Below are 26479 nucleotides of genomic sequence, written 5' to 3' on the forward strand. Positions count from 1 at the left end.
GAGACCCTGCCCCCTGGGGAGACTCCCCCTTTAGGTTCTGTGCGGACGTGGGGCAGCCTTGGACGTGGCCAGGTCTGCGGTTACAGGGAGCCCCTGGTTATTTGATAATAGCAAGCGTTTTGTTGAAAACTGTCCTTTGTGTAATACTGAACCACAAGGAGGAAAGAGCTGGGCGAGAGTGGTAGCATCCGTGAAGACGCATTGTACCTGGGAGGGTGTGAGGGGTGGGGGACGGGATACGGCCAAGGCCTGGGGGAGGCCAACCCCCACCTGAGCCCCCGGCCCACCCACCCGGCCTCAGCCTCTCTTGTCAGAGGTGTGAACACTGGCTGCCCAAGCCCCCTCCCCTGTCAAGTACCTTTGCTCACCTGAGGCGGGTGGGGGGACGGTCGGTGGGCCCAGGCTGGCTGTGACTCCTCCTTCCCTCTCCCGCACAGGTGTCTTGTGGGATGCCCCTGGTCTGCTCCCAAGCTGGCAGCTGGCTGCTGCAGGGTGTGATGACCCGGGGGCCCTGCTGGGTGCGCAGCCTCCTTGAAGTCTTCACACCTGTCCACCCCTTCATTTTCTGGATCCGGGGTAAGGTCTCCAACGCCACCTTTGACACCCCAGCCAAGAGGCACCCTTGGAGCTGGGCCAGGACCAGGCAATGAAGCAGTGAGGGTCGCGAGCCCGCGGAGTCCTGGGTTTGAATCCCGGCTCAGCTCCTTACCAGCTGCTGTGACTGTGTCCCAGTCACCTCGCCTCTGAATCTGCTTCCTTTTTTGTGCAACAGAGACTTACTCAATTATTCATCCACTCCACAGGCTGCCACCAGTGCTCACTTGTGCCAAGCAACCGGGACACGGGGTGGGCGCGGCCCCTGTCCTCACGGCGTCTGTGGGTCGGGAGAGACGAGCATTGGCCGGAGCTGTGACAGTAATAAATGTGCAAATGCGAACCGTGCTCAGAGCTAAGAGCAGGCGGACGACCCGCTCCGGCGGCCAGGCAGTGACGTCCTGAGGCCAGTGTCCTGGCGGGGCCGCGCTCGGGCTCGCCCCTCAGCGACTGGGGGTGCTCGGGCGGCCGGGGGCGGCCCCTCCGCAGCCTGTTTCCCGCCCCACGCGGAGGAGCGCCGGCGCGGGTTTAAGGATTCTCCAGGTCCCTCCCAGGTTTGTCTAATAAACTTTTGGGAGGCGAGGGTCTCAGAAGGCCCGAGGGAGCATCCGTTGACCCCACGCAGGCAGCTGCTGGTCCCACGCGGACTCTCGGAACCGGGGCCGGACCCCGACTGTCGGAGGCCTCGCTCTTGAGCCCCACGCGCGGTGGTCGTCGCCTCCGGCTCAAGACCTCCCACGGGCCTGGTGGGGCCGGGTCTGAGTGGACACACACTTCCCGTGGGGTAACCTGAACCAGGGATGTGCTGAGTCCCGCACCAACAGACACAATATAGCCGCGGAGTTCGCGCCGACGGTCCCCGCGAAGCCCCGCCTCCCGCCGCGCCGCCGCACGCATGCGCTCGCTTTTCCGAAGATCCCGCTTCCCAGAAACTTGTCCCGCGCGCCACGCCGTCCGTCTCCAGGGCAACCCGGCTCCTCCTAGCAACCGCGCAGCCCTGCTATGGCGGCCGCGGGTCCCAGCGTCTTCCTGCTCATGGTCAACGGGCAGGTGGAGAGCGCCCAGGTGAGCGGCCGTGGACCCCGCGGGGCCGCACGCGTACCCCCAGGGCCGAGCCTCGCCGGAGAGAGCCAGCGTGTGAGAGGCTTTGTGCGAGGTCGCGCGATCCCTCCGCCCCATGTGCGGTGTGGAAACAGGCCTGGGGGTGTTGAGCGAGGCCGAGGCCACAGTCGGCCGAGCCCGCGTGGAGTCACGGGCAGGGGCCTCCACCCCACGCGACCCGCGCGGGTCCGTGCGCAGCGAGGCCCCGCGCCCTCGACTCTCAGGCCCTCGGGCGCGGGTTGGAAGGGAGGTGATCTGCTTGATCTGATGCAGCGATGGTGGCGGCTGCCCCGGTCGGGGGGGGGGGGGGCGCGGGGGCGGTGTCTGTTGGACGGAAGGGGATGCTACCCTCCAGTCCCCAGCACGTCCTACGAACCGTTTGTTATTTCTGTGTATAAGACATAGTATATGCCAGCCTCCATGCCCAGCCCCGCTCAGTCAATCCTCACAACCACCTGTGAAGTAGGTATTACTGGCACCCTCATTTTACAGATGGGAAAACTTGCCCAAAAGCAGTGGCAGAACTGGAATTTGAAACCTGGTCTGATGTCAGAGCTTTGCTGGACTTGCCCTTCCAGGCTGTTTTTAAAATATTATGAGTATATTGTGAGGACTAACTGAGATGGTTTAGGTAAAGCTCTGCTGGGGCCTCTTAGTGGGCATCTCCCGCCTTCCTGTTTCATCAGGGACGCTGCCCCAGTCTCCCACTCTGTCCACCTCCCCCTTGACCCAGTGCCCAAGACCCGCTTCCCCTCTTCTGCTCTGTCCCATCAGGGGCCTCAGCTGGGCTGGGTCACATGTGTCTGTGCTCTCAGCAGCCCCCTCATCCCCACTTTTCCTCCCCCTCTGCTCGGGGCCCCTCCTCTAGCAGGCCAACATATGTTGCTCTGTGTGTCCTAACAGCACCCTGCCTTCTCAGACCTTTCACTTCAGCACCATTTCCTTAGAGCTGCTCCTGTGCCTGCCCCTGTGCCAGGTGCTGGGGACACAGAAAGCTCGCACACCTGTCCCTTGTTCACAGTCTAATGGGGTTGAGAGAAATAAATAGTCAGTGCTGTGATGGAGGGAAGCACCAGGGGCTGCGGGAGCTAGGAAGTGGCCCCTCAGGACGGCCCGGAAGTTAGGGCAGGCTCCCTGAAGGATCAGTTTTGAAGGGTGAGCAGGAAAACTCCAGGTGAAGGAATGGGAAGGGTATGTCATACAGAAGGCAGAGCCTGAGCAAAGGCCCAGGGGCAGTAGCGGCCCTGGACTCGCCCACATCTTGGGCCCCAGACCCTCCGCTGAACGCCACGGCCACACCCCCTGCTGTCTCTCGGCCCCCGCCCCCCCTCACCAGGTGCCTCACGTTCGGAGTTACTGGTGGCCGCACCTGCCTGGCCAGCAGTCGGTCTCAGCGTGAGTCCCTGTGAGCAGAAGCTGTGTATGCTTATCTCCACAGTTTCCTGAGTATGACGATCTCTACTGCAAGTACTGTTTCGTGTATGGCCAGGACTGGGCCCCCACGGCGGTAAGCTGGGCCCTTTGGCCTCCCAGACTCACGGCCTTCGTGACTGGGGGGGGTGTCTCTGAAGGCTCCATCACACCCGTTACCCTCCCAGTTCAGAACCAGTTGAGAGGTGGACGCTGAGTTCAGGGGGGACCCGCATGCGAGTCTGTTCCTGGTGAAGCCGGGGCAGAGAACGCAGCGCCGCGGTGCTCCCTGACCCACCCCCGAGGCCGTGCTCGCTCGCGCGCCCTGTCCTGGGAGCCGGCGCGTGGCAGCAAGTAGGGATGTTTGGGCAGCGCGGGTGGGCAGGTCCTTTCACTGCACTGCCGGTCTCCTCAGCCTGTGGGGAGACTCTGGAACCCTCCTTCCAAGAGTCCCCGAGGAATGGTCTGTCTCCACCAGGAGAGGGACGATGGTGCCTCTTCAGCCCGCACCACGTTACTGCCTGCGCGGCACTGGGGCGACCCTCACAGCCGCTCGGAGCCTGGTCCCTCCCCTGTGCAGCTGAGACCATAGCGCTTGTCCTCCAGGCGCCCGCTAGGCGATAGGTGCCGAGTCTCTTGGTGATGGGGACGCAGTGGTGAACAGAGCCAGGGAAGCCCCGGTCTTGCTGCGTGCACGTCTTGAGGGGGAGACAGACACGGGGCAGTAAACACTCCAGGCTGTTGGCTGGTGACACGCTGGGGGAAAGCAGAGGCAAGAAAGGGAGGGATGAGAGGCCAGAAAAGGCCTCATGGAGACAGCAGCCGAGCACAGAGCTGAAGGAGGCGAGGGGACAAGCCGCGTGGAAGGCTGTGGAAAGAACTAGGCAGGCAGAAGGTGCGGAGTGTGCAAAGGCCCTGAGGCGGGGGTGTGCCTGGCATGTTTGACCCGGGAGGTGGGGGGCCAGTGAAATGGGGACAGAGAAGGGACCACCACAGCCAGCCGAGCCACTGGTGACTTGACAGAAACACTTTGGTAGAGTGGGGGCCAGAGGTCAGATTGGGGTGGGTTCAGGGATGCAAAGTGAGAAGGAATTGGAGCTGGTGAGTGTCGACATGTCTTTTAAGAAGCTTGGCTGGGAACAAAGGGGTGGGGGGGCGTAGGGCCAAGGGACGTTGCTTTGTAACCAAGAAAGTGACACGCACACACGTGCCGATGGTGACAGGGGAGAGGGCGACACCGTCCCCTCAGTGAGGCTGAGGCGCAGGTGGAGCTCGGGCACCGGGGGAGGGCTGAGGCCTCGAGGTTCCCGGCCCTCATGGATGAAAACCCTCAAAGACCTGGGAGCCCCTCCATTACGTCTCGGGTCCCTTCGTTTGGCAGAAGGTGGTGAAGGAAACAGCTCTCCCAGCTGCTGCCCAGGGAGGGGAGGGGCGTGGAACTGGGACATTGGCCGTCACTGTCGTCCTCGCAGGGGCTGGAGGAGGGCATCTCACAGATCACATCCAAGAGCCAGGATGCGCGGCGCGCGCTGGTGTGGAACTTCCCCATCGACGTCACCTTTAAGAGCACCAACCCCTACGGCTGTGAGTCCACGGGCCTCGTCCTGCCCCCGTGTCCACACATGGACCTTCCCTGCCCATCCCCTGGGCCCTCGACCAGCCTTGTCACGTGCTCTCAGCCACCTGGCAGTTTCCTCCTCCTCCCCGCCCCCTTCCTGCTCATCTGTGTGCACTTGACCTTCCTGAGCTTCTGACAGAGCCGGTGAGGCCCGGCCTGAAGCCTTGGGTGGCGCCTGCCTGCAAAGGGCAGAGCCTGGCTCAGCAGTCTGGCCAGGAGGCCTGCCCTGACAGCTCTCCCCTGTCCGTCACAGCTGTGCTTCTGCAGACCCGAGCGCCCTGCTCCTCCTGCAAGTCCCTGCCCTTCTCTCTGCCCGGGGGCCCTGGCCCTCATCCTACCTCTGACCTTCCCAAAGCCCTCCTCACCTGCAGTGTTTGCAGTGTTTGCTTTCTACCTTACCTGGCAGTTACCAGTCACTGTCACTTAATAAGCGCCAACTGTGTGCAAAGCCTGGGGTTCCCTCCACAGGGGCCGTGAATACTCTATGTGGGCTTGGCCAGGCTTTGTAACCCTATCTGGTAGGTAGATTCTTCTCCACGTCTAGGAAACTGAGACTCAAAAAGTGACATCATTTGCTTTCAGCTTTACCTTGAGTAGCTGAGCATGGATTTGATTTCAGGTCCATCTGATTTCACGGTCCAGGCCTTATGCTGCGTGTGGCGGGGGCTCAGGCTTACCGGGCACAGAGGGTCTGGAGCAGAGGCTGCCTGGCTGTCCTGGGCGGGGACTGCCATCCTGTTGTCATCATCCATGAGAAACTTCCACAGGCTTCCTGGAACAGGGCACTAGATAAAGGACCAATCTCCTCCTGCTGACGACGGCTAGGAAAGGTGAATAAAATATTAAAAGCAAAACCAGAAAACAGACTACTTGAAGGCACCAGACAGGTAGCAAAGTCGTGGCGCTTTAGAAGGCCAAGACCCAGGAAAAAAGCAGAGCTCCAGAGACGCCCCCAGCCACAGCTCCCCTGGGAGTATCTGCTGATTCCAGCAGAGGTGATCGAGATGCTGACCGAGACTTTTGTCGGCCGCTCTGGGCTGGGGACCCAGGAGCCAGGAAGATCCTGCCACCTCAGAGCTCTGAGAGAACAGCCCGCCCTGGCCTGCGGCCCGGCTGCCCTCATCCCCGCCCTGGACGTGGTGCCAAACATCCACAGACTGCGCCTCACAGGACCCCAGAAGGGTGATCTGTCGTGAGCAAGGAGGGCTTAATCCAGAAATAAGAAGTTCGTGCAACATCTAAAGTCAACCAGTGAGACTCACTACGTTAAAGAGAAAGTCGCCATCACCCCCAGCGATGGAGAAGATGTGATAAAATTCAACACGCATCCATGACAGACCTGTAGCCAGCCAGGAGTAGAGGGAAGCTTCCTTAATCTGATAAAGGCTATCCACAAAACTCAGAGCAGACGTCACTTATCTTAGTGAGATGTTGAAAGATCTCTCTGTCAGATCAGGATGCTTGTCATGACCACCAACATTGTACAATTCAAAGCTATAAGAATTAGAATCATGTCACCTGTCATTATTCACAGGTGACATGATTATGTAGCATTTCCAAAATAACCTACAGTAAATTATTAATAAGGGGGCATGACTGCCAAATATAAGATCAGTATACAAAAATCAGTTGCAGGCTTCCCTGGTGGCGCAGTGGTTAAGAATCCGCCTGCCAACGCGGGGGACACAGGTTCAATCCCCGGTCCGAGAAGATCCCACATGCCGCGAAGCAGCTAAGCCCATGCACCACTACTACTGAGCGTGCGCTCTAGAGCCGGCGAGCCACAACGACTGAGCCCACGTGCCGCAACTACTGAAGCCCACGCGCCTAGAGCCCGTGCTCCGCAACAAGAGAAGCCCGCATGCAACAACAAAGACCCAACGCAGCCAAAAATAAATAAGTAAATAAATTTATTTAAAAAATCAGTTGCTGGGCTTCCCTGGTGGCGCAGTGGTTGAGAATCTGCCTGCCAATGCAGGGGACATGGGTTTGAGCCCTGGTCTGGGAAGATCCCACATGCCACGGAGCAACTGGGCCCGTGAGCCACAATTACTGAGCCTGTGCTCCACAGAGAACAAGAGAGGCAGCGATAGTGAGAGGCCCGCGCATGTGATGAAGAGTGGCCCCCGCTTGCCACAACTAGAGAAAGCCCTCGCACAGAAACGAAGACCCAACACAGCCATAAAAAAAAAAAAAAAAATCAGTTGCTTTCTGTATAAAAATAGAATGTGTTTTCTATTCTGTATAAAAAGTAGAAATTGATATTTTAAAAATAAATTCTTTCCAGTAATATCAAACATAACCTGTTCTACCAGCTATCAAGCTGTGATTCTAAAGCACAGTCACGAGAGCAGTTTTGGCACCAGGACAGACAGATCTGTAGGGAGCCCAGGGCAGAACTGAACATGTGCAGCTGATTCATGACAAAGGGGCAGAGCAGGAGGGGAAGGGGGTCTTGAGAAGTGGTCCTGGGGCAGCTGGATACAAGCAGGAAGAAAAGTGCAGCCTGATCCCTGCTTTGTATCAGGCACACAAAGTCCATCCCAGATGGATACACGCACGGAAACGTGAAGAGCACGATGATACGGCTTAAGGAGGATTCCACGCAGGCGGGAACCGTGGCACCAGAATGAGGACTCCTCACAGGAGCAGATCTGCGGGTTCCACTGTTAAATTTAGGGCTTATAGTGACCCAAAGACATCATTACGGGTGAAAAGAGACCATCCAGTTGTAAACTGGGCAAGAGCTCGAGCAAGGCACTGCCCGAAAGAGGACGTCCGAGTGACCAAGAAACAGGACGAGGTCTCAACTTCATTTTAGGAAGAACAGTTACAATTAGGAAAATGCAAATTAAAGCCAAAGTGAGCGGCCATGATTCAGGACCAGAACAGCCCAGTTAGGAAGCTTGAGGACGCCAAGCTCTGGTGCGGTGCCCCCAGGGAAGCAGCTCGAGTGAACGCGCGGCCTGGGCAGACACGGGTGCGTGTGTGACGAGAGGCCGCGCTGTCCCAAGAAGGAGACACAGCCCGGGTGTCCATGGCCGCCAGACAGGACCGAGTTCTGCCCTGGAGACGTGACTCGGTTTGCATGCGTCTCATAAACACCGAATCCAAGAAGCTGGATGCAGGAATCTACGTACCATACGATTCCACTCATACAAAGTTCACAACCTGGGCAGAACCAAAGGACCACGTGTGGGATGCATTCTTTGGCGGTGAAACCTTACGGAAAAGGAGTGATGACCTTTGAGGCGGTGACGGGGAGGGAACAGACGTCCCCCAGCACCGGGGAGCACTTCCTCTGCGTCAGGCCCGAGCCCGGGCGTCTGGAGGACGAGGAAACAGGCTGTCCGGTGGCCGCGGGTCCGAGCTGGGCAGGCCGGCCGGCTCTGGGCCTCCCCACCTCCCGAGGATGTACCCCAATGGAGCTGCCAACAGGGAGCAGTGGGAACTGGCAGTGCTCGAGAGGAAGGGGGTGCGGGGCCTCCCTGAGCCACACGCAGACACCCCCGGGTCCCTGTGCACTCCCTGGGCCTGTCCAGTGGCAGGACCAGGGCAGCATGGGGCCCAGCCAGCAGGCTCTGCTCTCCCACCTCCCTGCAGGCCCACACCTGGGGGCTCCCGGGCCCACCGCCCTGCTCTCCACCCTGCACCTCCCCTGGGCTTGCCCGCAGGCTGACCCCTGCCTTGTCGTTCGCAAGGGCCGCAGATCGTGCTTAGCGTGTATGGGCCGGACATGTTCGGGAACGACGTGGTCCGAGGCTACGGGGCGGTGCACGTGCCCTTCTCACCCGGACGGTAGGTCCTCCTTCCGACCTGGTCCCTCGCCGGGCCACGCGAGGCTCACCCCGGGGCATGCTTCACCTTGAGGCGGGGAGTGCGAGGGTCCCTGGCGTGGGGGCGTGGCCCACACCTGGGAGGGGTGTCCCGGGGCATCGAGAGGGGCGGGTCCAGCCAGAGTTCGGGGCAGCTGGGGTCGGAGTTCAGACACTCATTCCCTCGCTGCTGGCCTGAGGACACACGTGTCAGACACGTGTGACCACGGGACCTGCCCTCGGCAGGCCCCCCGGAGTAGTGGGCACAGATGGAGAGATGCAGCTCTCTCTTGTCCAGCATGGTGACAGGGTACAGGCACCGTGTTCCAGGCGCGGGGTGGGTGGCCAGGGTCAGCCGACCCTAAGGGGTGAGGACTCCATCAGAGCAGGTGGAGGGAGGAGGCCCAGCAGGCGAACCTGAGGGGTGTTGAGATGGGAAGTGCAGGGTGCGAGGGGGAGGGGGACGGGGGATGGGTGACCACAGCCGGGTGCGGTCCAGGGGCCTGTCAGGGGCTTCCTGGAGGATGGCAGCGCGCTGGGATATTTGGAGAAGGACAAGGGCCCTGCGAGGGGCACAGTTGAGCCAGGGTTGGTCTGTAGCCCTCAGCATCCTCCCGACCCTTCAAAAGAAACAAGGCTCTCAGAGGACGCAGCCCTGGGGCGGGGCTCTGGCTCCGACTTGGCCACCCCTCGCTGGAGGCTCAGAAGGCTCCGCCACTTTTCCGTGGCTCAGCACAGCTGTCTGTGAAAACGTTTGTTTCAGGCACAAAAAGACCATCCCCATGTTTGTCCCAGAATCTGTGTCTAAACTGCAGAAGTTTACCAGGTGAGTCTCCTGCACACCCATCCCCCCAGCCACTCCTGGCCTCAGCGGTCGGGTGGAGGGCTGTCACGTCCCCCGCTGCCATGTCGTGCTGGACGGCTTCACACAAGGGCCCTCTGCCAGGAGGTGACAGCTGAGCAGGGACTAGAGCAGAGGGCGGGGCCGGCAGGGCTCGGGGCGCAGGGAGCAGCTCGGTCTCGAGGAGGTAGTGACCTTGGTGGGGCAGCCGGTGGGGCCCGCACACGGGCCTGCAGGGAGACCAAGCCCGAGGCGTCTGGCCCCTTCCCTCATCCGAGTAGGAGCTGGAGGGCTGGCTGGGCCTGGCTGACCGACTCGGGTTGGGTCAGCTCAGCTCCCCGGTGGTGGGCCAGGCCCAGGGGAACGTGTAGCACCACCTGGGCCCCCTGGCCGGCACCCTGCTCGGGGGAGGACGCTTCCTGGGCTCTGAGGCGCCTGCTGCCCTTGGGAGCCCTCCAGAAGCCACCGTGATGGGAAGGGCCAGCGTCGGCTGGAGGTGACAGCACCACCCTGGTGTCCACACTGCTCCACGCCCCACAGCTCCGAGGGAGGGCTGCGGGCCCCCGTGTGGGGTGTCCCTGGGGAGGGGGGGGTCCTTGCTGGGAAAGCCCTCACCGCCGGCCGGGCGGCAGCAGGGGGTCGTCTCCCGCCCTTCGGAGGGGCTCTTGCCTGGGCTGGGCCGTGTGTGCTTGGGTTACGGAAATGGGGGAAAGCAGCTGGATGGACAGTCGTCCCAGATGAGGGGTCCGTGTTCCAGCAGCCCCTTCTCTCGTCCCCTCTGCTGGGCCTCCGCCTCTGGCGTCCTTCCTCGGCCTGCTGGCTGCCTGCTTCCCTGCGGCCATTTCCTGTGGCCGCCGCAACCAGTTACCACGGACTTGGTGGCTTAAAACCACAGAAATTAACTTTCTCACAGCGGGACCTAGTCTCTTTGGGGCCATCACGCAGAGCCTCCAATCTGCTCTTCACACGGCAGAAAGGGTTCCCTGAGACACCGCTGCACGAGCTACTCAGGCACATCTCCGCCTCAAGGCGCCCGCAGGGCCCCTGCAGCAGCGTCCAGGCTGGCGGGGCCCTTGGGGGCTGCTTCCCCGGGCTGGTCCTCAGCGCAGCCTGAGGGCAGGTGCCGCGTAGCCCTGCTCCTCCGATGGGGAAACCGAGGTGCAGGGAGGGGGCGAGGCTCCCCTCCATGACCCCCTGTGCCCCCCCGCCCCCTCCCTGCTCCCCTCCCGCCCCCTGCCCTCCCCACCCCCCTGTGCCCCCTCCCGCCCCCCTCCCTGCCCCCCCCCACCAGCCCCTCACTGGCTCACTGCGTGTCCTCGGCCTGCTCTGAGGTGCGGAGAACCTTCTGCCTGGGTGGGAGGCTCAGATGTCAAGAGGCTAATGCTTTACGGCTGGAGCCCCATGGGGTAGGGGACCATTATCACGTCCCCATTAAGGTGAGAACACCGGTGCTCAGAAATGGAAGTGACATCCTGGGTCCTGCTCTGTTCAGAGGACAGTGGAGAGCCCGGGTCTGGCCCCTCTGCCCACCCCAGGGCTGGTTGTGGGCTCCGGGTTGGGGCCCTCCTTCCGCAGGAGGGTGGGGAGTCACACTGTCCCAGGGCCCCGCCTTCCCCGCCTCGGCTGCTGTCACCTTTCTGGGATTTCTGTCTGGGTTCAGGCTGTCTCCTATCTTCCCAGCTGGTTCATGGGACGGCGGCCCGAGTACACAGACCCCAAGGTGGTGGCTCAGGGGGAAGGCCGGGAAGGTAAAACTTGACCCCCCATCCCCCGGGGCAGGTGGGACCAGGTGGGCCCCCCGCAGTCAGATGGCTGGATGCCAGGGACCTGCCAGCACACAGATGCGGGGGCAGAGCCCAGCCCGGAGGGGTTGCCACGTCCGTCCGTCCCCCGTCCCCACCGCAGCCCCTTCTCCCGGTGAGGGGCATGGGCCCAGCTAACGCTGCCCTTCTGTCCTCAGTGACCCGCGTCCGCTCCCAGGGCTTCGTCACTCTCCTCTTCAACGTGGTGACCAAGGACATGAGGAAGCTGGGCTATGACACCGGGCCTCCGGACACACAGGGGGTCTCAGGGCCCAGCACGCCCCAGGGCCTCTCCCGGTGAAGGCATCGGCCCCCTGGGACGGCCCAGCGACCCACCTGCCTGACGTGCGTCGGGGGTGGCCGGTGTTTGTGTAATAAAGTGTTACCTTTTCACAGAGCCCAGGCTGGGGCAGCTCCTCTCCCCGCAGCAACTGCCCTGGGAGCAGGGCCCCGGGGCTGGCGCGGGCCTTGGTGGGCACAGCCCGGGGTGGAGGCTGCACCAGGACGGAAGCCAGCAGCCGAGCCTGGGCTCAGCCTGATCCCGGGCCCACGGCTGGGCGGCCCCCACACTTCGACACGCTCGTCCCTAAAACCAGCGTGTTGTCCACCAGGCAGGCGAGCCGGGCAGCACCTCCCTTGGATGGAGAGGCCCGTGGCAACCCAGAGGATGGGCTGCAAGCTTCCCCAAGGTGGGCAGCGCCACAGCGGGAGAGCCCCGCCTGCCCTCGGCCCCCCCCGGGTCACCTGACCCCCCACGGGCTGCTTCCGGGGAGCCCTCTGGCCAGAACACCGGGCTTGCTCAGGGTTCTCCCCTCAGCAAGATTTGAGGGGAGCCCCGCAGCCTGAAGAGCCCACCTTAGCCACCACCCACTGCCCGGCTGTCACGGGGACCTGCCTTTGTCCCAGTTCCCTCATAAACTCAGGGCCCCCAGCTCACTGCGCGCTCTGGAACCGTCTGCCAATCCCCAGCATCCTGACCCTCTTTACGTGGAACCTTCCCTCCCCGCTCTGGCCCCGCTGCTCCGCAGAAGCATCTCCTGCGTCCCTGTCCCAGCTCCCTCGACGCCCCAGCCGTCAGACCACACCGTGTCCACCACAGACTCCACCACCTGTCTGCTCGTCCAGTGGCCCCGGCACGTCACCAACCACACGGACAGCCCTTCCCGAGACGTGGCCTCTTCCTCAGCCCCCTCCCTCTCCCTTGTAATGATCTTGGCCTGTGCCCCCGGCAGCCCCCAGCCCCCTCCTTCCCCTACGCTCAGGCTCACACAGGCACCAAGACCGGGTCGGTGGCCTTGTGAACCGCAGGCCAAGCTGGACTCCAGGCAGGAACCAGCTCCCAAGCGCGCCTCTCCCGATGCCTCCAGATTGATAAGGGTGGGGGCGGGGGAAGGACACAGCCAGAAACCACGTCGTGATACAAATGATAAATTATATTTATACAGTAAATAAGTATCAACAGTCAACACAAGTTCCAAACCGGCCACCCGCCCCTGGGACTGAGAAAACGGCTGGGCAACACCCCTACCACGGTGCCCGGCAGGAGGGAGCTTGATGGCATGTGTCCCACACGCGTGGCAGCACCAGTGGCTTCATGATCAGTGCAACGGGCAACACGGACGAGGCGCCTGGGGGTGGGCCTGAGCCGGGAGCTGGGCGGGAGTCTGCCTGGGCCTGGGTGGGCCACTGGCTGTGACATCGGGGCCTTAAAGTCCCATCGGGAAGGGCCCCTCACTCTCACGAGGAATCATGACCCCAGTAGCGTGGTCCTGTGCCCCGTGAGGGGGTCAGCCCCTACCTCCCGGGGGAGCACCTTGCCCCGAGCCCCGCCCTGCCCCACCCTCCCCCAGGCTGCTGGGAGAGGCTGGAAGGGCCTTCGTGGATGACTCTGGAGCCCATGGTCCCGCCCCAGGTTTCGGGCTGGGCAGGAGCTCTGGGCCGGGGGTAGCCCCAGGGAGGAGCATGGGTGAGCTCTTCTACATGGCAACAGGAGTGGCCTGAGCAGGCAGTTCTGAGTCAGCCTCCCGTGCCCAGCGCCAAGGGTCAGAGCTCCTGGAACCAGAGAGGGGGGAGGGGCCCCATCCCCCCAGGAGAGACCCTCAGCTGTCAGCTGCCCTTGCTGCTAGAGGTGAGACGTCCGCCACGTAGAGTGAGACTGAGGTGCCCGCCAGGCCAGCTGACCAAACAGACAGGACTCGGGGGAAATGGCCCTGCTCTGGGGACAAGCAAGTCTCTTCTGGTCTTTCATTTGTGACTTACCTAATACTTTTTTATAGTGGTGGGCGGGGTGAGGAAAGCAGGGGAGAGGGAGGTAAGATTAGTGCACATTCGCTAAAAATCTCTTCTGGGTGAGAATGATTTTTCTTCCTCTGCCAAGTAAGAGATGATTACTTCTACGTTGCAACGGGTGTCTGGAGGGCGGGTGCGTAGGTCGGGGCCAGCCCTGGGCCCTCCCCCTGTCAGCCTGGGCTGCCCCCGACATGCCGCCCCCGCCGCTGTCCCCACCTCTACCCTGAGTGTGGAGTAAGATAGAGGGGGTCACAGACACAGGGTTCCAGAAGCCTCTCCTTCCCACGTTCCCACTGTAAACGAAGTCTTGTTAACTGCATGCCTTCAGTCACAGAAAGGAGTTAGCTGATAAAACCTGGTGAGTCACATTCATATGTTAGATTTTTTTTGTCTTTAACTTTCTTCACGTTGCTTCATCAGTAAGAAAAATAGCCTCTCTCTTAGGATCTAGCCAAAAAGGCTGAAAGTCAACGGTTTGGTAATCCACCAGGAAAAGGAGTTAAAGGGAAAGGCAACTGGAGGCTACGATTTTGTTACTGTTGTAGTTTTCTTTTCCTTTTAAATAAACATCTCTTATGCATAATCAAATTCCCATATGTTTTCCTATAAAGAATTTGCTTTAGTTTTTCCATAAGGCATTTTTTTGTCTCTTCCTATTTAAATTTTCTTACAGAGTTAAAACCATAAATAAGAGGATTTACACCACTAACGTGACGCGGCCAATATCTTAACCCAGCCAGACCTGGCAAATTCTATCAAAACTAGACAGTTAAATAAGAACGACGTTATAAAAATATTAGCCAAAAAGACTATTCGATAATTCTGCAAACAAATATGAAACTGTACTAAACAAAATCTGTGCAAACGTGTACAAGCATGGAGCACGTGGCAGGGTTACGCTCAGGTTAGTTTAAAGCTTGCTCTAGTGGGTTTAAGTCAAGAGTTGTTCCACGGTGGTGGCGTTTACTTTGAACTCACACACGAGTCAAAGAAAAGTAAAATACGCAGAACCGTGTCCCCCAAAGGTCAGTGTCTGAGGGAGCCCGCACTCCACCCCGTCCACGCCCGGGGGGGGCACCAGGGCTGGGGGTGGGGGCCAGGTCCTGGGCAGGGGGGCTCCCAGAAGCCTGGGGCTGAGGCTGGGCCAGCACCGAGCACTGCCGCCTCCTCATCCAAGGCCCCCGAGGGCCAGCGGATCTCCACGGGGGCCGGGCCTGCGGCCAGGCTGGGTCAGGGGTCCTCCCGCCCGACACAGGCTCGGGGACCCACGTGCCGCGTGATGACGCCTCAATAAGCCCGCCACCTCTCGACCCTCAGGCTGAGGGCCAGGGCCGCAAAGACACCCTCTGCACACCCACCCCACTCTCAGACCCCATTCCACAGGCGAGAGCCCCTGCCTGGCGTCCTCGGCACGGATGCTCTGCGGCGGGTCCCGGCGGGGGGGACACTAGAGGAGGAACGGGTTGGTTGTGCCGGTGGCCTGAGCTGCTGACGGGGGGACGCCCAGGCTGCCCACCATGTTCACCGCAGCGGGGCCCAGCGGTGGCAGGGAGGAGCCGCCAGCCCCCAGGGCTGGGTGGGAGGCTGCGGACGTCACGGAGGGCACAGCCACGGGCTCCACAGCCGGGCCGGGCCCGAAGGACGTGCTGCTCCCCAGCACCGGGCTCCCCCGCAGCTGGTTCAGCGTCAGCGGCTGCGGCTGGTTCACCTGGAAGGGGTTGACCGGGGCTGAGGCCGCGGCGGCACCTGGAGAGAGAGCGGGCAGGGCGGCCACGGTCAGAGCTGCAGCGTGCCCGGGCCTGGACGACCCCGGCACAGCGGCCACCGGGGCAGCCCGCCCGCCCCTCTGGGCCTGGTGTTGGGACTGGGAGACTCAGGCCGTGAGGAGCCCAGCGAGGGGTCAGGCTCGCGGGGCCCAGCTCCTCCTCCGGGCTGGCACCCCGGGCGCCCTCCGGGCGCCCTCCCTCGTTCTCTCAGCCAGCCAGCCAGCCAGCCAGCCTAGCTCTGCGACCAGAGGGAGAGGGGAGAGGAGAGAGGTGCGGGGAGAGAGGGGAGCCACGGGGGAGGCGGGAAGCGCAGGGCGGCCTGCACTTGGGGACTCTGGCATAATAAAGGCTCTGAGAAGTCCTGCAGTCTAGAAGCAGATGCAGCTCTGTCCTGCCCAGTGTTTCCCGAATTCCTCTCATACCAGAAAACCTTCCCCTCGTTCAGCAGAAACATCTACTGATACCCTGGCCAAACACCACGCGCGCTGCTGGCACTGAGTCTCCAACTCGGCCCAGCCCCTGCTCACAAAAGCTGCCAGGAAGGCAACCCCAGGTCACCAGAGGAGATGCCGCCTGCTCTTCACGAGGGCACCCCAACGCTCTTGCATCAGTCGCTCCTCGGAGCCCTGGGAAGAGGGCTGTGCAGATCAGATCACCCCGGCTAGAGATGAGCAGACTAGACTACAGAGTAGGACCAGAAAGGGGCAGAGCCAGGAGGATGGCCCTGGAGGGCCAGGGGGCTGCCAGAGCCTCCTGCATCTTGGCTGTAGCCCCCAGGCCCTGACCGGCCCCCCACAGCCTGGCAGTGGAGCTCCTGCAGGGGCCCTCGGGGCAGACCCCTGGCTGTCGGCCAGCTCTGCCCTGGAGCCACCCCCGCTGGTGGCAACCACGTTCCCTACCCACCTCAGGAGCGCACGGCTGGGCAGGACCCAGGCACCACACACACACCGCTTCTGCCAGAGGGTCCCCGACCTCAGCCTGCCAAGTCCTCAGGTCTGAGGCCAAACACCTTGAAGGTGACCTGTTCCTGCCCTTGGGGAGCCCAAGGCCTTTCTGGGAAAACTCTGGGGAAGGGCGGGAGCTTCCTCAAGGAAGAGGGTTGCCCGGACTGAGAAGCGAAGGGGGGATCCGAATCCCCAGCCCCGGAGAAGAGGAGGGAGACGTCCCGGCAGAGGGAACAGGACGTGTAGCAGGGGGCAGAGAGCGGCCCACGCAGCTGAGGGGCTGAGCGCACAGGGGGCTGGCGTGGGCAGAGGCACGGAGGCCCTGGCCACTCACTCGAGGGCTGGGGCTTGTCCTGCAGCCCACCGGAGCTCCTGAGGGTGGAGAGCCCACCGGCAGGGAGGACGGGCTTGGGGGCAAGAGTGAGTTCCAGCCCCAGATAAGGCAGAATCCAGCAGCAGGGGCGAAGTGAGGGCTCTTGGGGTCCCTGGAGCATGGCCCAGCAGAGAGCCCAGTTACCCTCAACGCGAAAACGGGGCTGCTGGGCAGCAAACCCAGGCTCCTCCCTCAGCCCCAGCACTACGCGCCCCCAGCTGACCTAAAACTGGCGCTCGCTAAAGGGTCTCCCTGGCTGGGGCACCAAGTCAGGGGCAGCTTCTGCTCAGCGGTCTCAACTGAGGACAGAGAGGCGCAAGGGCTGGTCCAGGACGCCCGGCGCTCCGCTACTGCTCAGCCGGGGCCAGCACGCCCCTGAGCCTGGTCCCCGGCTGCGGTCCCTGAGGGAAGAGTCGCCCGCAGAGGTGGAGGGGAGGTCAGCGCCCACAGCCTGCCCCAGAGCCGCTCCCAGGAAGGGCAGACGGCCAGAGGAAGGCCGGGAAGCAAGCATACCTGGGGCCAGGAAGGGGTTGAGGGACTGCGCCGGCGGGGCTGGCCTGGCCACCAGCGAGTCCAGGTTCACCAAGGCTGCGTTGGGGCCCAGGAAGGACTCGGGGGTTTTCCGGGTGCCGCTGGGCTTGCTTGAGGCCACGGTCGGGGGCTGGGACTCAAAGGGGTCGGGGCTGGTAGTTCCACTGTTCTGGGCCGGCGGAGACGCTGCCTTGGCTGCAAGACAAGGACACACACGGGCTGGTGAGCCTGGAGGGCTCATCCAACCCCGAAGCGTCCAGAGCAAACCCCGATGTCCCCGGATGCTGACTCGCCGGGGATGCGTGCGGCTGCCCAAGGAATGGGGCGTTCGCTGCAGTGCTATTTCCAGCAGCCCCAACCTGGAGCCACGGTCAGCCACAGGGCAGGGCAAGTACAACCAGACCTGAGTCCAGGGACGGAAGGCGCGATGAGGAAGGAGCAGGGACAGAACAGTGCAGCACAATCTCCACAAATATTAAGATGGCATTTTGGGTTGGTGGCCACACGTGAGTAGTTCACATTTTTTTAAATGTTTTCATTTTCTAAATTTTCTACAGTGAACATGAATTGCTTGACAGTAAGAAGAAAGCAAATGACTTTTAAAAATTCAGCCAACAGAGGGTGTGCTGAGGCAGGCCGGCAGGAACGTGGGTGCTCTGCTAGGCTGCTCTGCTCTGTGAGATGGTGATGGGGACACGGGTCCCGAAGAACCATCGATTCTGCACTCAGCAGCCCCACGTCCAGGAACCCAGACTCAGGAGATAATACAAAGTGTGAGCAGGGGGTTAAGCACAGAGATGTTCACTACAGCATTATTTACTTTAGCACAACTTGAAATCAACTTAAAATGCCCTCCCCAAAATTAACGATTAAATATTGGGTTGGCCAAAAAGTTCGGGTTTTTCCGTAATATCTTACGGAACCCAGTAACTTGTCGCTGAGCCCTACAGAGATACTACAAAGCTATTTCTAAAGAATTCGTAATGTTGAAAGAAAATGTTCTCAATCCGCTTTTCCATAAAAGTGGTGGAAAAAAAAAAAAAAGTGGTGGGGGCAGGATTCGACTCCCTCCATCCGTAAGAGCTCAGAAAAAGTGCTGGGAGGGAGCACAGTGGCCACGTGTAGATGGAAGAATTACAGATGATTTTCATTGTCTTCCATAAACTTTCCCACACTTTCTACAATGGGAACACCTCCAGAATTGGGGTAAATACTTCACAGGCCCAGGGAAGGGTGCTTAGGCGTCTCCCTGAGGGGTGGGGAGCGAGCAAGGACAGTTAGGTTGTACTTGGGCCTGTGGAAGAGACGCACGGAATCTTGTTGCTTTTTTAATGAGGCAAAAGAAACCGGGGGAAGCAGCAGCTCTAAGTTGCTTCTGGGCCCCTGGAGCTGAGAGGGCCCGGGGGGGGGGGGGCGGTGAGGGGTGCCAGGCTGCTCCTACCTTAGGCCAGCCCAGCCCAGCCCTGCCTGCTGGGGGAGGCGGGGGAGGGGCAGTGGGAAACGGGAGCGGGGAAGCCAGGAGAGGAGAGAGAAAGGAGGAAAGTTGCTCGGTGCAGCTGGGAGGGGTGGCCCTGAGGAAGGCAGGCGCCACCTGGCTCTGTCCCCAGCCCCACAGGGCTGTGTGAAGGGCATCCAGCCCCCTCCCTCTGCCCCTCGGGGCCCAGTCTCTCTCCCCGCTCCGACCCTGACCCCTCTCAGCCCAGGGGCGCTCGGGGAGGAGCAGGGTCTTCTGCAGAGCGTGCACGTGCATGCGTGCGTGCGTGCATGTGTGTGCATCACAGATGCCTGCCGACACAGAGAGCAGGGTGGTCTGGAAAAGGGGGCGCCTTTGGGGAGCTGGGAAGAGGAAGGCTGGTGGAGACGGCAGGGCTGCGCTGGGCCAGCCGGGGAGCCAGGGCAGTGGGCTTCCGCCAGCGGCCACAGGGCCCAGGGCGCGAGGCCGAGGAACAGAGGTGGCTGGAGGAGAGGAGAGGGTGACAGAAAGCTCAAGGGCATTCCTGCCGCCGCTGCCCCGTGAATGTGAATCCCTGAGTCAGACCCTGAGGTCAGACACGTGCACACGCGTGGAGTCGCCAGGTTCCTGACTGTGATGCCTGCAGCAACGGGGCTGGTCAGGGGCACAGGATGGCACAGAAACCACCACCACCACCGCCGTTACGTACCTGCTTTTTTTGAAGTTCGGAGGTTGTCAAATTCAGAAAAGTCATCTTTAATTGTACCATTCAAATTACTGAAGAGATCAAAAGCCCCTGAGGAGAGAGCGGCAGTGGCTGTGCGGTGTCTCCACTTCTCTGCCACGTGCTTCCCCATCGTGGGGGACCAGAGGTAGGCCGGCGTCTGTAGCCCTCACGGGGGAGAACCCGGAGAGTCGGGGGGCAGCGGGGGTGTGGGGTCCCTGGGTGGGCAGGGTGGGCACCGGGAGGGGCCTCCCCACGCAGGGCAGGGCTCTCGGCTGCCCCTGCCCCACCTCCCCCTCCCCAAACTGAAGCCGAGGGGCCGGGGGCGGGGGGCTCACCAGAGGGGGACGCGGGCTTGGCGGCTGACGCTGCGGCCCAGGGGTCAGCGGCTTTCCCGGCACTGGGGGCTGGCTGCTGCGGGGCGGCCCAGGGGTCGGAGCCCTTGGGGACGGAGCGTGCGCCGGCTCCGGTGGGCACCCCCCATGGGTCGACGGAGGTGGCTGGCTTGGCACCTGTGGGAAGGCGGGGTCGGTTCAGAGATGCTCCCAGAAAGGGCTGGGCAGCCGGGGTGAGAGGGAGAGGACCTGGGGTCACAGGAGCACCCCGGGGGGAGCGCCCGGGGAAGGGAGCACGGAGCCCCCACGGCCTCCGCCACAGCAGAGCCTGCCCGGCAGCGTCCTCCCTGCCTGCACGCAGCAGACACGCGGTGCGGCGTGGAGAGGCACCAAACAAACAGCTGTGCGCTGACACACCCACTCCCTGAAGGATGGGACAGACTCCAACAGGGCCTGTGCAGGGTGGGGGGTGGGCCGCGCATGCACGCGCGCACCCGTCCACCTGCACAGAGCACCCATGCACCTGCTCTCCCCGCGGAGCATCTCAGACGACCACTGCGTGGCCCCCGCGCCCCGCCCCAGTCGTCCACACCTCCCTCCACGAGCTCCGGTTTCGCCACGGAGGGGGCCGAGGGGGCGAGCGGTGCCGGGCCCCTGAGCCGTGTGCTACCAGACACACCGTCGGGGTGCTCTCGGGGGCGGCTGTGTTCACGCAGAGGTTTATCCGGGAGACTGAGCTGCGTTGGTGTGCAGCTGAAACGTGTTGTTTACTGCTGTCTAATACTTCATCCTGTGACAGAAGGCACGGCTGGTGTAGCTGTCGCTGTGCTGCACACGCGGCCCTTCACCGCAGACACGGGCATCAGCTCGCTCCTTCCCAGGCCCCTCACGCCTCCTCTCCCACCAGGGGCCTGGTCCCGTCTCTACCCGCCTCCCTTGGGTTTTTTGTTTTCATTGATTTGACGGGTTCCTTCCACGTCTGGGTGCTGATTCTCTTCCTTGAGTTCCAAACACCTTCTCCTAACTTGTGGCCTTTCCCTTCACTCTCCTCATGGAATCTTTTGATGAACAGAGAAGTTCTCACTTGGATGGAGTAGAACGCAGCAGGAGTTTCCTCTGATTTGTGCTTTTCGGGACACGCAGGAACTCCACCTCCACACGCCCTCGCACATGGACTGGATCATACTTTTTACTTTATCCTTTATTTCCATGAGGGACTTATACAACTTTAGGGACTGGCGTATTTTTAAAACTTCATTTTCTAGTTACTTATTACTATGCAGAGAAACAATTTAATTTCGTACACTAATTTTTGTATTCAGCAATCTTGCTAAACTCTTAATTCTAATCATTGAAATACATCTATTTATTCTTTTTTTCTTCTTTAAAATCTTTACTGGATGTTAAAGCAGCAATGCATAATTGCTTTACCTTGTTGTGTTAGTTGCATCCTATTTATTCTTGCAGTAATTCTAATAACTCTGAATTCCAATCACCTCATTTGCAGAAACTCTTTGGGAGTCTATGTACACGGTCACATCCCTTGAAAGCGATGATAGCTTAGTTCTTCCAAGTCCCTCATTTTCCCGCCTCGCTTTGTTGGCCAGGACCACCCGTCCCAACGCAGAGCAGGGGAACGGACTGTGTCCACGTTTTGCTCTTAAACGTATACCGTTAAACAGCACCATTCACCATAATAGGCGTTTTTCCTTTCAGAAGCTCTTTATCAGGTTACGGAAGTTCCCCCTTATTCCAAGTTTGCTAAGACTTCTGCGATAAAGAGCTGGTGAATTTTGTCAGCCTGTTTCTGCCTCTAATAGGATGATCACGTGATTTTTCTCTTTGGGCCTGTTCATATGGTACATTAATACATTTCCTAGTGATTTGGTCCTTGCAAACAATGTTCTTCACGATGTACTGTATCATTTTTATATTTTTCTCGTTCCGGTTTTACAGTTGCTTCTTTGCTTAGGGTTTTTGCACCTGTATTCCTAAATGGGCCTGGCCTGACCTGTTTGCTCTCACACTGTGCATCTTCTGTCTGGTTTTGGTGTTAAGGTTATGCTAGCCCATAAAATGAGTAGGAATACTCGCTTTTCCCAGCCCCTGAAGGAGTTGGTATCAAGTGGAGTTGTTTCTTTCTTTTTTGTTTTTAATATTTATTTATTTATTTTGGCTGCGCCGGGTCTTAGTTACGGCACGTGGGATCTTCGTTGCGGCACGCCGGATCTAGTTCCCTGACCAGGGATCAAAGCCGGGCCCCCTGCACTGGGAGTGTGGAGTCTTAACCGCTTGGACCACCTGGGAAGTCCCTGGAGTTGCTTCTTGAATGGCTTGAGAACTTCCAGCAAAGCCCTCTGGGTGATTTAGGGAACGAGAGGGAGGTGGGTGGCTTACTCGGCTCCTTTAATGATTACAGGGCCTTCCCTATTTACAGGTGTCCTACTGTTCTTCCGCCAGCTTTGCCGAGTCTCCTTTGTTAATTTGCCCATTTTATCTAAGTCCTCAGGTCTGTCAGCACAGAGTTGATCAAACACCTCTTACTCTGTGTGGAATCTCGGCAGGACCTGCACCTACACTGTCTGGCCTTTCCTCTTTACTTTTCAGAACTACTCTTGCCAGAGATTTCTCTATTTTATTACTCTTTCCAATGACCAACTTCTGGGTTTCTGGATATTATTCTGTCTGTGTTCTAACTTGTTAGCTTCTGTTCTCCTCACTGTTTCGTTCCTTCCACTTGACTTGGGCGTGACACCATCCAAGCCTCAACACCTCATCAATCTTGTGCCTTTCTTCTGGACTAATGCAAACACTAAAAGCTCTAAATTTTCCTCTTACTATCACTTCCATTGTCCTATGTATTCCGATATGAAAATATTTACGTTATTATTTGGTTCTAAATATTTCTGTCACTATAATTTCTCATGTGACTCAAGAATGTAGAAGTGCTTTTAAAATGTCAGGCGTATGGAGTCTTCTACTTGTCTTTTTGCTACCGACTCTACACTTGAGCGCACTGCGGTCAGCAGGTGCATTCTATGTGATCCACTCTTCTGACCTGGCAGAGGCTTTTTGCCTAGCACGCAATTGATGCTTTGCATCTCGCGTGTGACTGGAAAGAACGCGTGCTCTCCAGTTGCTGAGACGACACCGTCACAGGCTTATGAATCACGCTGCTCCAACTTCCTCATATTCTTATTTAAACATCTTCTCCTGCCTAGTTCTGTGTTCCTGATAGTCTCCATTCCTTCCCGAGATCTGAGTTTCCGTCCGGTTGTCTTCCATGTCAGCTGGAACAACCTCCCTTGGCAGTTTTTGTGGGGCTGGAAATGGTACCCTTTCACCCTCATTCCTGAAGGATACCTTTACCGGACGCAGGATTCTGGTGGGTGAGGTTTTCGGTGGTTTCTCTGTCTCACCGTTGCTTTCAGGAGAAGGATGTTCTCCCGGTGGGCCCTGAGGACGTCATCCCACCGCCCCGACGTTCTCGTCACTGCTGGGACTCGGCCGCCGGCCTGACTGCCGTTCTTCTCTGCTCCCGGGGGGTCATCTCTGATGTCCTCTCCCTTTGCTGTCCTCCAGTCTCCTGACTGCACGTCTGGGTGTGGGTTTCTCTGACTACCCTGTGTAGGGCTCACTAGGCTCCCCAGCTCTCAGAGGAAGCCCCTCGCCACAATTCTTGAAAGCCCTCCGTCGCTATCTTTTCAAACATTACTTTCCTGGAACTCCAAAAAGCCACGTCCCCATTCTGCCTGCACGCGCCCCCAACTCCTCCGGAGCACTCTCCAGAAAGCTCCGTGGCTACTCGGTTACCAGGAGTCTCCCTGGACAGCGAGCTCCTGGGGGCACCAGGCGGGGTGAAAAGACTGGGCACTGCTCCCTGACGCCCGTGGACTCAGCGCCCGGGGCCCGTCCCCAGGCAGGGCATTGCATGGGGCCCGGCCGTGAAAGGGGCTCCTTGGCTTTGAAGAAGATGCACCGCCGCCGGCCGGCCTCCCCCAGGCTTGCCACGGCGACCAGGACGGACGAGCCAGGGCAGCCTCACGCCTGTCACCCACTGGCGGCCGGCCAGCTCTGGTGTGGACTTGGGGCTTCTCCAGCCGCTGCCCCCAAGCCCACAACCCTCCTGAGGCTTCCAGAAGCTCCTCCGACCTTTCACTCCCGTCCGCCCAGTGTCTCACGCAGAACAACCTCCCCTGGGACGGACCCCACTCTCCCGGGCCCACTTCGGCCAGCGGGACACCTGGTCCCGGCTGGAGTCACACAGCCGGGGTGCGCCCTCGCTCTGCCCCCAACACAGCACCTCGGGGGCCTTGGTTTCCTGTCTCAACTGGAGGAAGTTGCCAGGGTGGAAACTGCGTCAGGGAGGGAGCTGGACTGCAGGTTAGAAGAGCTGGGACGTGTCTTCAGAGCTGCCGAGACGCAACGGAGAGGACGCAGGATGGGGAGGTCGCAGAGGACCCGGACCTGGTGCCAGGCTGCTTCTGGCTCCCGTGGGGCCTCGACCTCCCCCGCTCAGCAGCACCCGCGAGAACTGCGGGCTCACAGTTCACGTCCCAGCGCGTCTGTGCCCAAGGACCCGGACTGGGAGCCCTGCACTCCTCCCCTGCGCCTGACCGCTGGGCAGACGCACCCCCATCGGGAGACGCCCCCTGGTCACCTTCCAGCACCCACCTCCTCTTTTCTGGAGGGATCCCCTGATCTTCCTCGGGAGAACTGTCCCCTCACCACTCCCTAGTCCCGGTCTGAGTGGGCGGACCCTGCGCTGCAACAGGGGAGGGTCTTCACCAGCCCACCCCCAGTCCCAGCTCCCCACTCTTGCATCCCAGAGAGGTCCATGAGGTCCAGGGAGATCCTCTCCATCCCCGGGCTGTGAGCACCCAGAGCCGTCACCCAGGCCTTGAGCTTCTGAGGCCACAGGGAGAGGGGAGGGGCCCAGTGGGTGGGGGCAGAGCAGGGGGCCTGGGTCTTGGTGACACCGGCTCAGCCACTGGGTCGAGCTGGCCTGAGGGCAGAGCTACCCATCCCCACTGGGTACAACATGGCGTCCTGCCCATCAGACGGCCTCGCCGGCCCGCTTGGGGGCACGGTCCCCACCCTGCAGCCCCCTCACGGGCACCCGCTCACGGGGGCCGAGCTCACGCCGCTCTCCCGGGCCTCAGAGAGGACCTGACACACCAAGGTGCTGGCAACTGGTGGGGCCTGAGGGACCCACAGAGTCTCAGGGCTGCGGGGACCCTGTGGTCACCCCGACTCCACCATGGGCACCGTCGACGCTGGAGAGCACTTCTGGAAGGTTCCGGGTAAATGTCTGACTCGGGTGTAGACACACATAGCTAGAGCTGCCCCGACTCTGCACAGCCCACGCAGAGAGTCCACAAACGCCTTTGATTCAGACGGATTCACTCACCACGCAGCTCAGGGGGCACCAGGCCAGCGGTTCTCAGCTGTGGCCCTTGGGAATCCCCTGGGGGTGTGAGTAGAATACTGACCCCCGCACACACAGATGCCAAGGAGGGCCTGGGCGTGTGCATTTTTTTTAGAGGCTCCCCGAGCAGCTAGGATGGGCAGCTGGTGCGGGAGAACCACCCAGCTCCTGGGCCGCTCGGATCGCAGGCTGGATGGACAGACGGACATCTGGTGGGGCCGGACCCTGCCATAGACAGGCGGCCCTCAGCACCACCTTGCGCCTCTGAGCATCGTTTGGCCCTCACGGCCCAGGCCCAGGCCCTGCCCTGCAAGAGGAACACGGCCCCGGCGACTGTACCTAGCATGCGGGTCACGGGCAGCTGGCGACCATGGGGAAGGAGGGGTCCTGAGGACAGGGTGACCCCGCCTCCCCGAGCAGGACACCCGAGCCATGTTTTCAAGCACAGCCAGGCGCCCACTAGCCAAACAGCAGGGCACAGCATCACGTGAGGAGCCGGCATGTAAGGAGGGCCAGGCTGCCCTGCCAGGCAGAGGCCGTCTTGGAACTCCTTGGCCTCCCACCGCCCCGGGCCTCGGGTACTGCCCTCTTGACCGCGCGTGGGACACGATGGACCCCGCTGTGCTCCGCCCACCACAGCCCCGGCAGGGCCACACACCCGACAAATGGGCGCTTGTTGAGTGACTGAGAGGAGGGGAGGCTAGGACCGAGGGCCCATTCACAGGGAGCGTGCCCGGCTCCCCCTGAGCCCCACGACGAGCCTCCATGGGACAGGGAAGCAGTCACATGGCGGGTCATGGAGTGAGCGGGGGCGGGGGTGAGCCAGCCAAGGCCGTCGGAATCACAGGCCTGAGCCCTGCTGTCCCAGGCGGCTGCTTTGTGTCTGCCAGGTGCAGGAAGTGCCCTGCTGACCTGGCAGGCGCCGCTCTCCCTCCTCCCGGCCCCCAGCATTTCCTCCCGGGGCCCCTTGGCACAAGCTGGTAAAGGCAGGGCTCGCTACCGAGGGCGGCTTTCACAACAGCGCTTCTTTCATCCAGAGGGCGCATCCCACAGTGCTGGGGAAGAGACTCTGATCTTTCTAGCTGTTTCGGGGTGGTGGGGTGTTCCCCAAACACACACTGGCAGATTCTACCACAGACTAAGCAGTAAGCCCGACACTGTGTCTCGCTCCAGAGCGGCGTCTCAGAAGAAGGAAGCAAGTTCACGGTCACCACGGTCCAGTGAGCTTGGGAGCGGGGCTGAGGCCGCGTCCTGCAGCGCTGCTGAGGGCAGAGCGCTAGCACTGCCCACGGGAGCCGACGTCTAGAGCTTCGACTGATGCCTGGAAAGGCTCCCTGTGTACGGAAGAAAATGTCTACACGTACCCACGATGTGACCCCAACCACGTGAAAACATACAGGCCCAGGGGACGCAGGAAGCAGACAAGCTAACATTTTAACACCGGTTCTCGCTCCC

At 60.7% G+C, this 26479-nt stretch overlaps 2 protein-coding genes across 2 annotated transcripts in view; one reads left to right on the top strand and one right to left on the bottom strand.

The window, feature by feature from the left end:
- Positions 1-1588: 1588 nt before the first annotated feature.
- B9D1 (B9 domain containing 1) lies at positions 1589-11569 on the top strand. Its single transcript, XM_082861279.1, has 7 exons — positions 1589-1659; positions 3134-3202; positions 4578-4689; positions 8425-8521; positions 9302-9364; positions 11060-11127; positions 11340-11569. The coding sequence occupies exons 1-7, from the start codon at positions 1597-1599 to the stop codon at positions 11480-11482; spliced, it is 615 nt and encodes a 204-aa protein (XP_082717405.1). The 5' UTR covers positions 1589-1596; the 3' UTR covers positions 11483-11569.
- A 3348-nt stretch (positions 11570-14917) lies between these two features.
- The window catches only part of EPN2 (epsin 2), a gene marked incomplete at its 3' end in the record, with an annotated part of 65822 nt that continues 54260 nt past the window's right edge, over positions 14918-26479 (bottom strand). The window contains exons 6-9 of the mRNA XM_082860074.1: positions 19600-19773; positions 19247-19333; positions 17067-17279; positions 14918-15216 (exon numbers count right to left, since the gene is read on the bottom strand). Of these exons, the coding sequence (XP_082716200.1) occupies positions 14918-15216; positions 17067-17279; positions 19247-19333; positions 19600-19773 (773 nt within the window). The remainder of the gene's footprint in view (positions 15217-17066; positions 17280-19246; positions 19334-19599; positions 19774-26479) is intronic.

Source organism: Leucopleurus acutus (genome assembly GCF_964270905.1).
Source record: "Leucopleurus acutus genome assembly, chromosome: 19".
Taxonomy (NCBI): Eukaryota; Metazoa; Chordata; class Mammalia; order Artiodactyla; family Delphinidae; genus Leucopleurus; species Leucopleurus acutus.

Bases quoted from the DNA above. Each gene is read 5' to 3' on its own strand.
- B9D1 (XM_082861279.1), top strand. From the start codon at position 1,597: ATGGCGGCCGCGGGTCCCAGCGTCTTCCTGCTCATGGTCAACGGGCAG. The intron at 3,203-4,577 runs GTAAGCTGGGCC...TCGTCCTCGCAG, and splicing joins AGGACTGGGCCCCCACGGCG to GGGCTGGAGGAGGGCATCTC. The intron at 8,522-9,301 runs GTAGGTCCTCCT...CGTTTGTTTCAG, and splicing joins GTGCCCTTCTCACCCGGACG to GCACAAAAAGACCATCCCCA.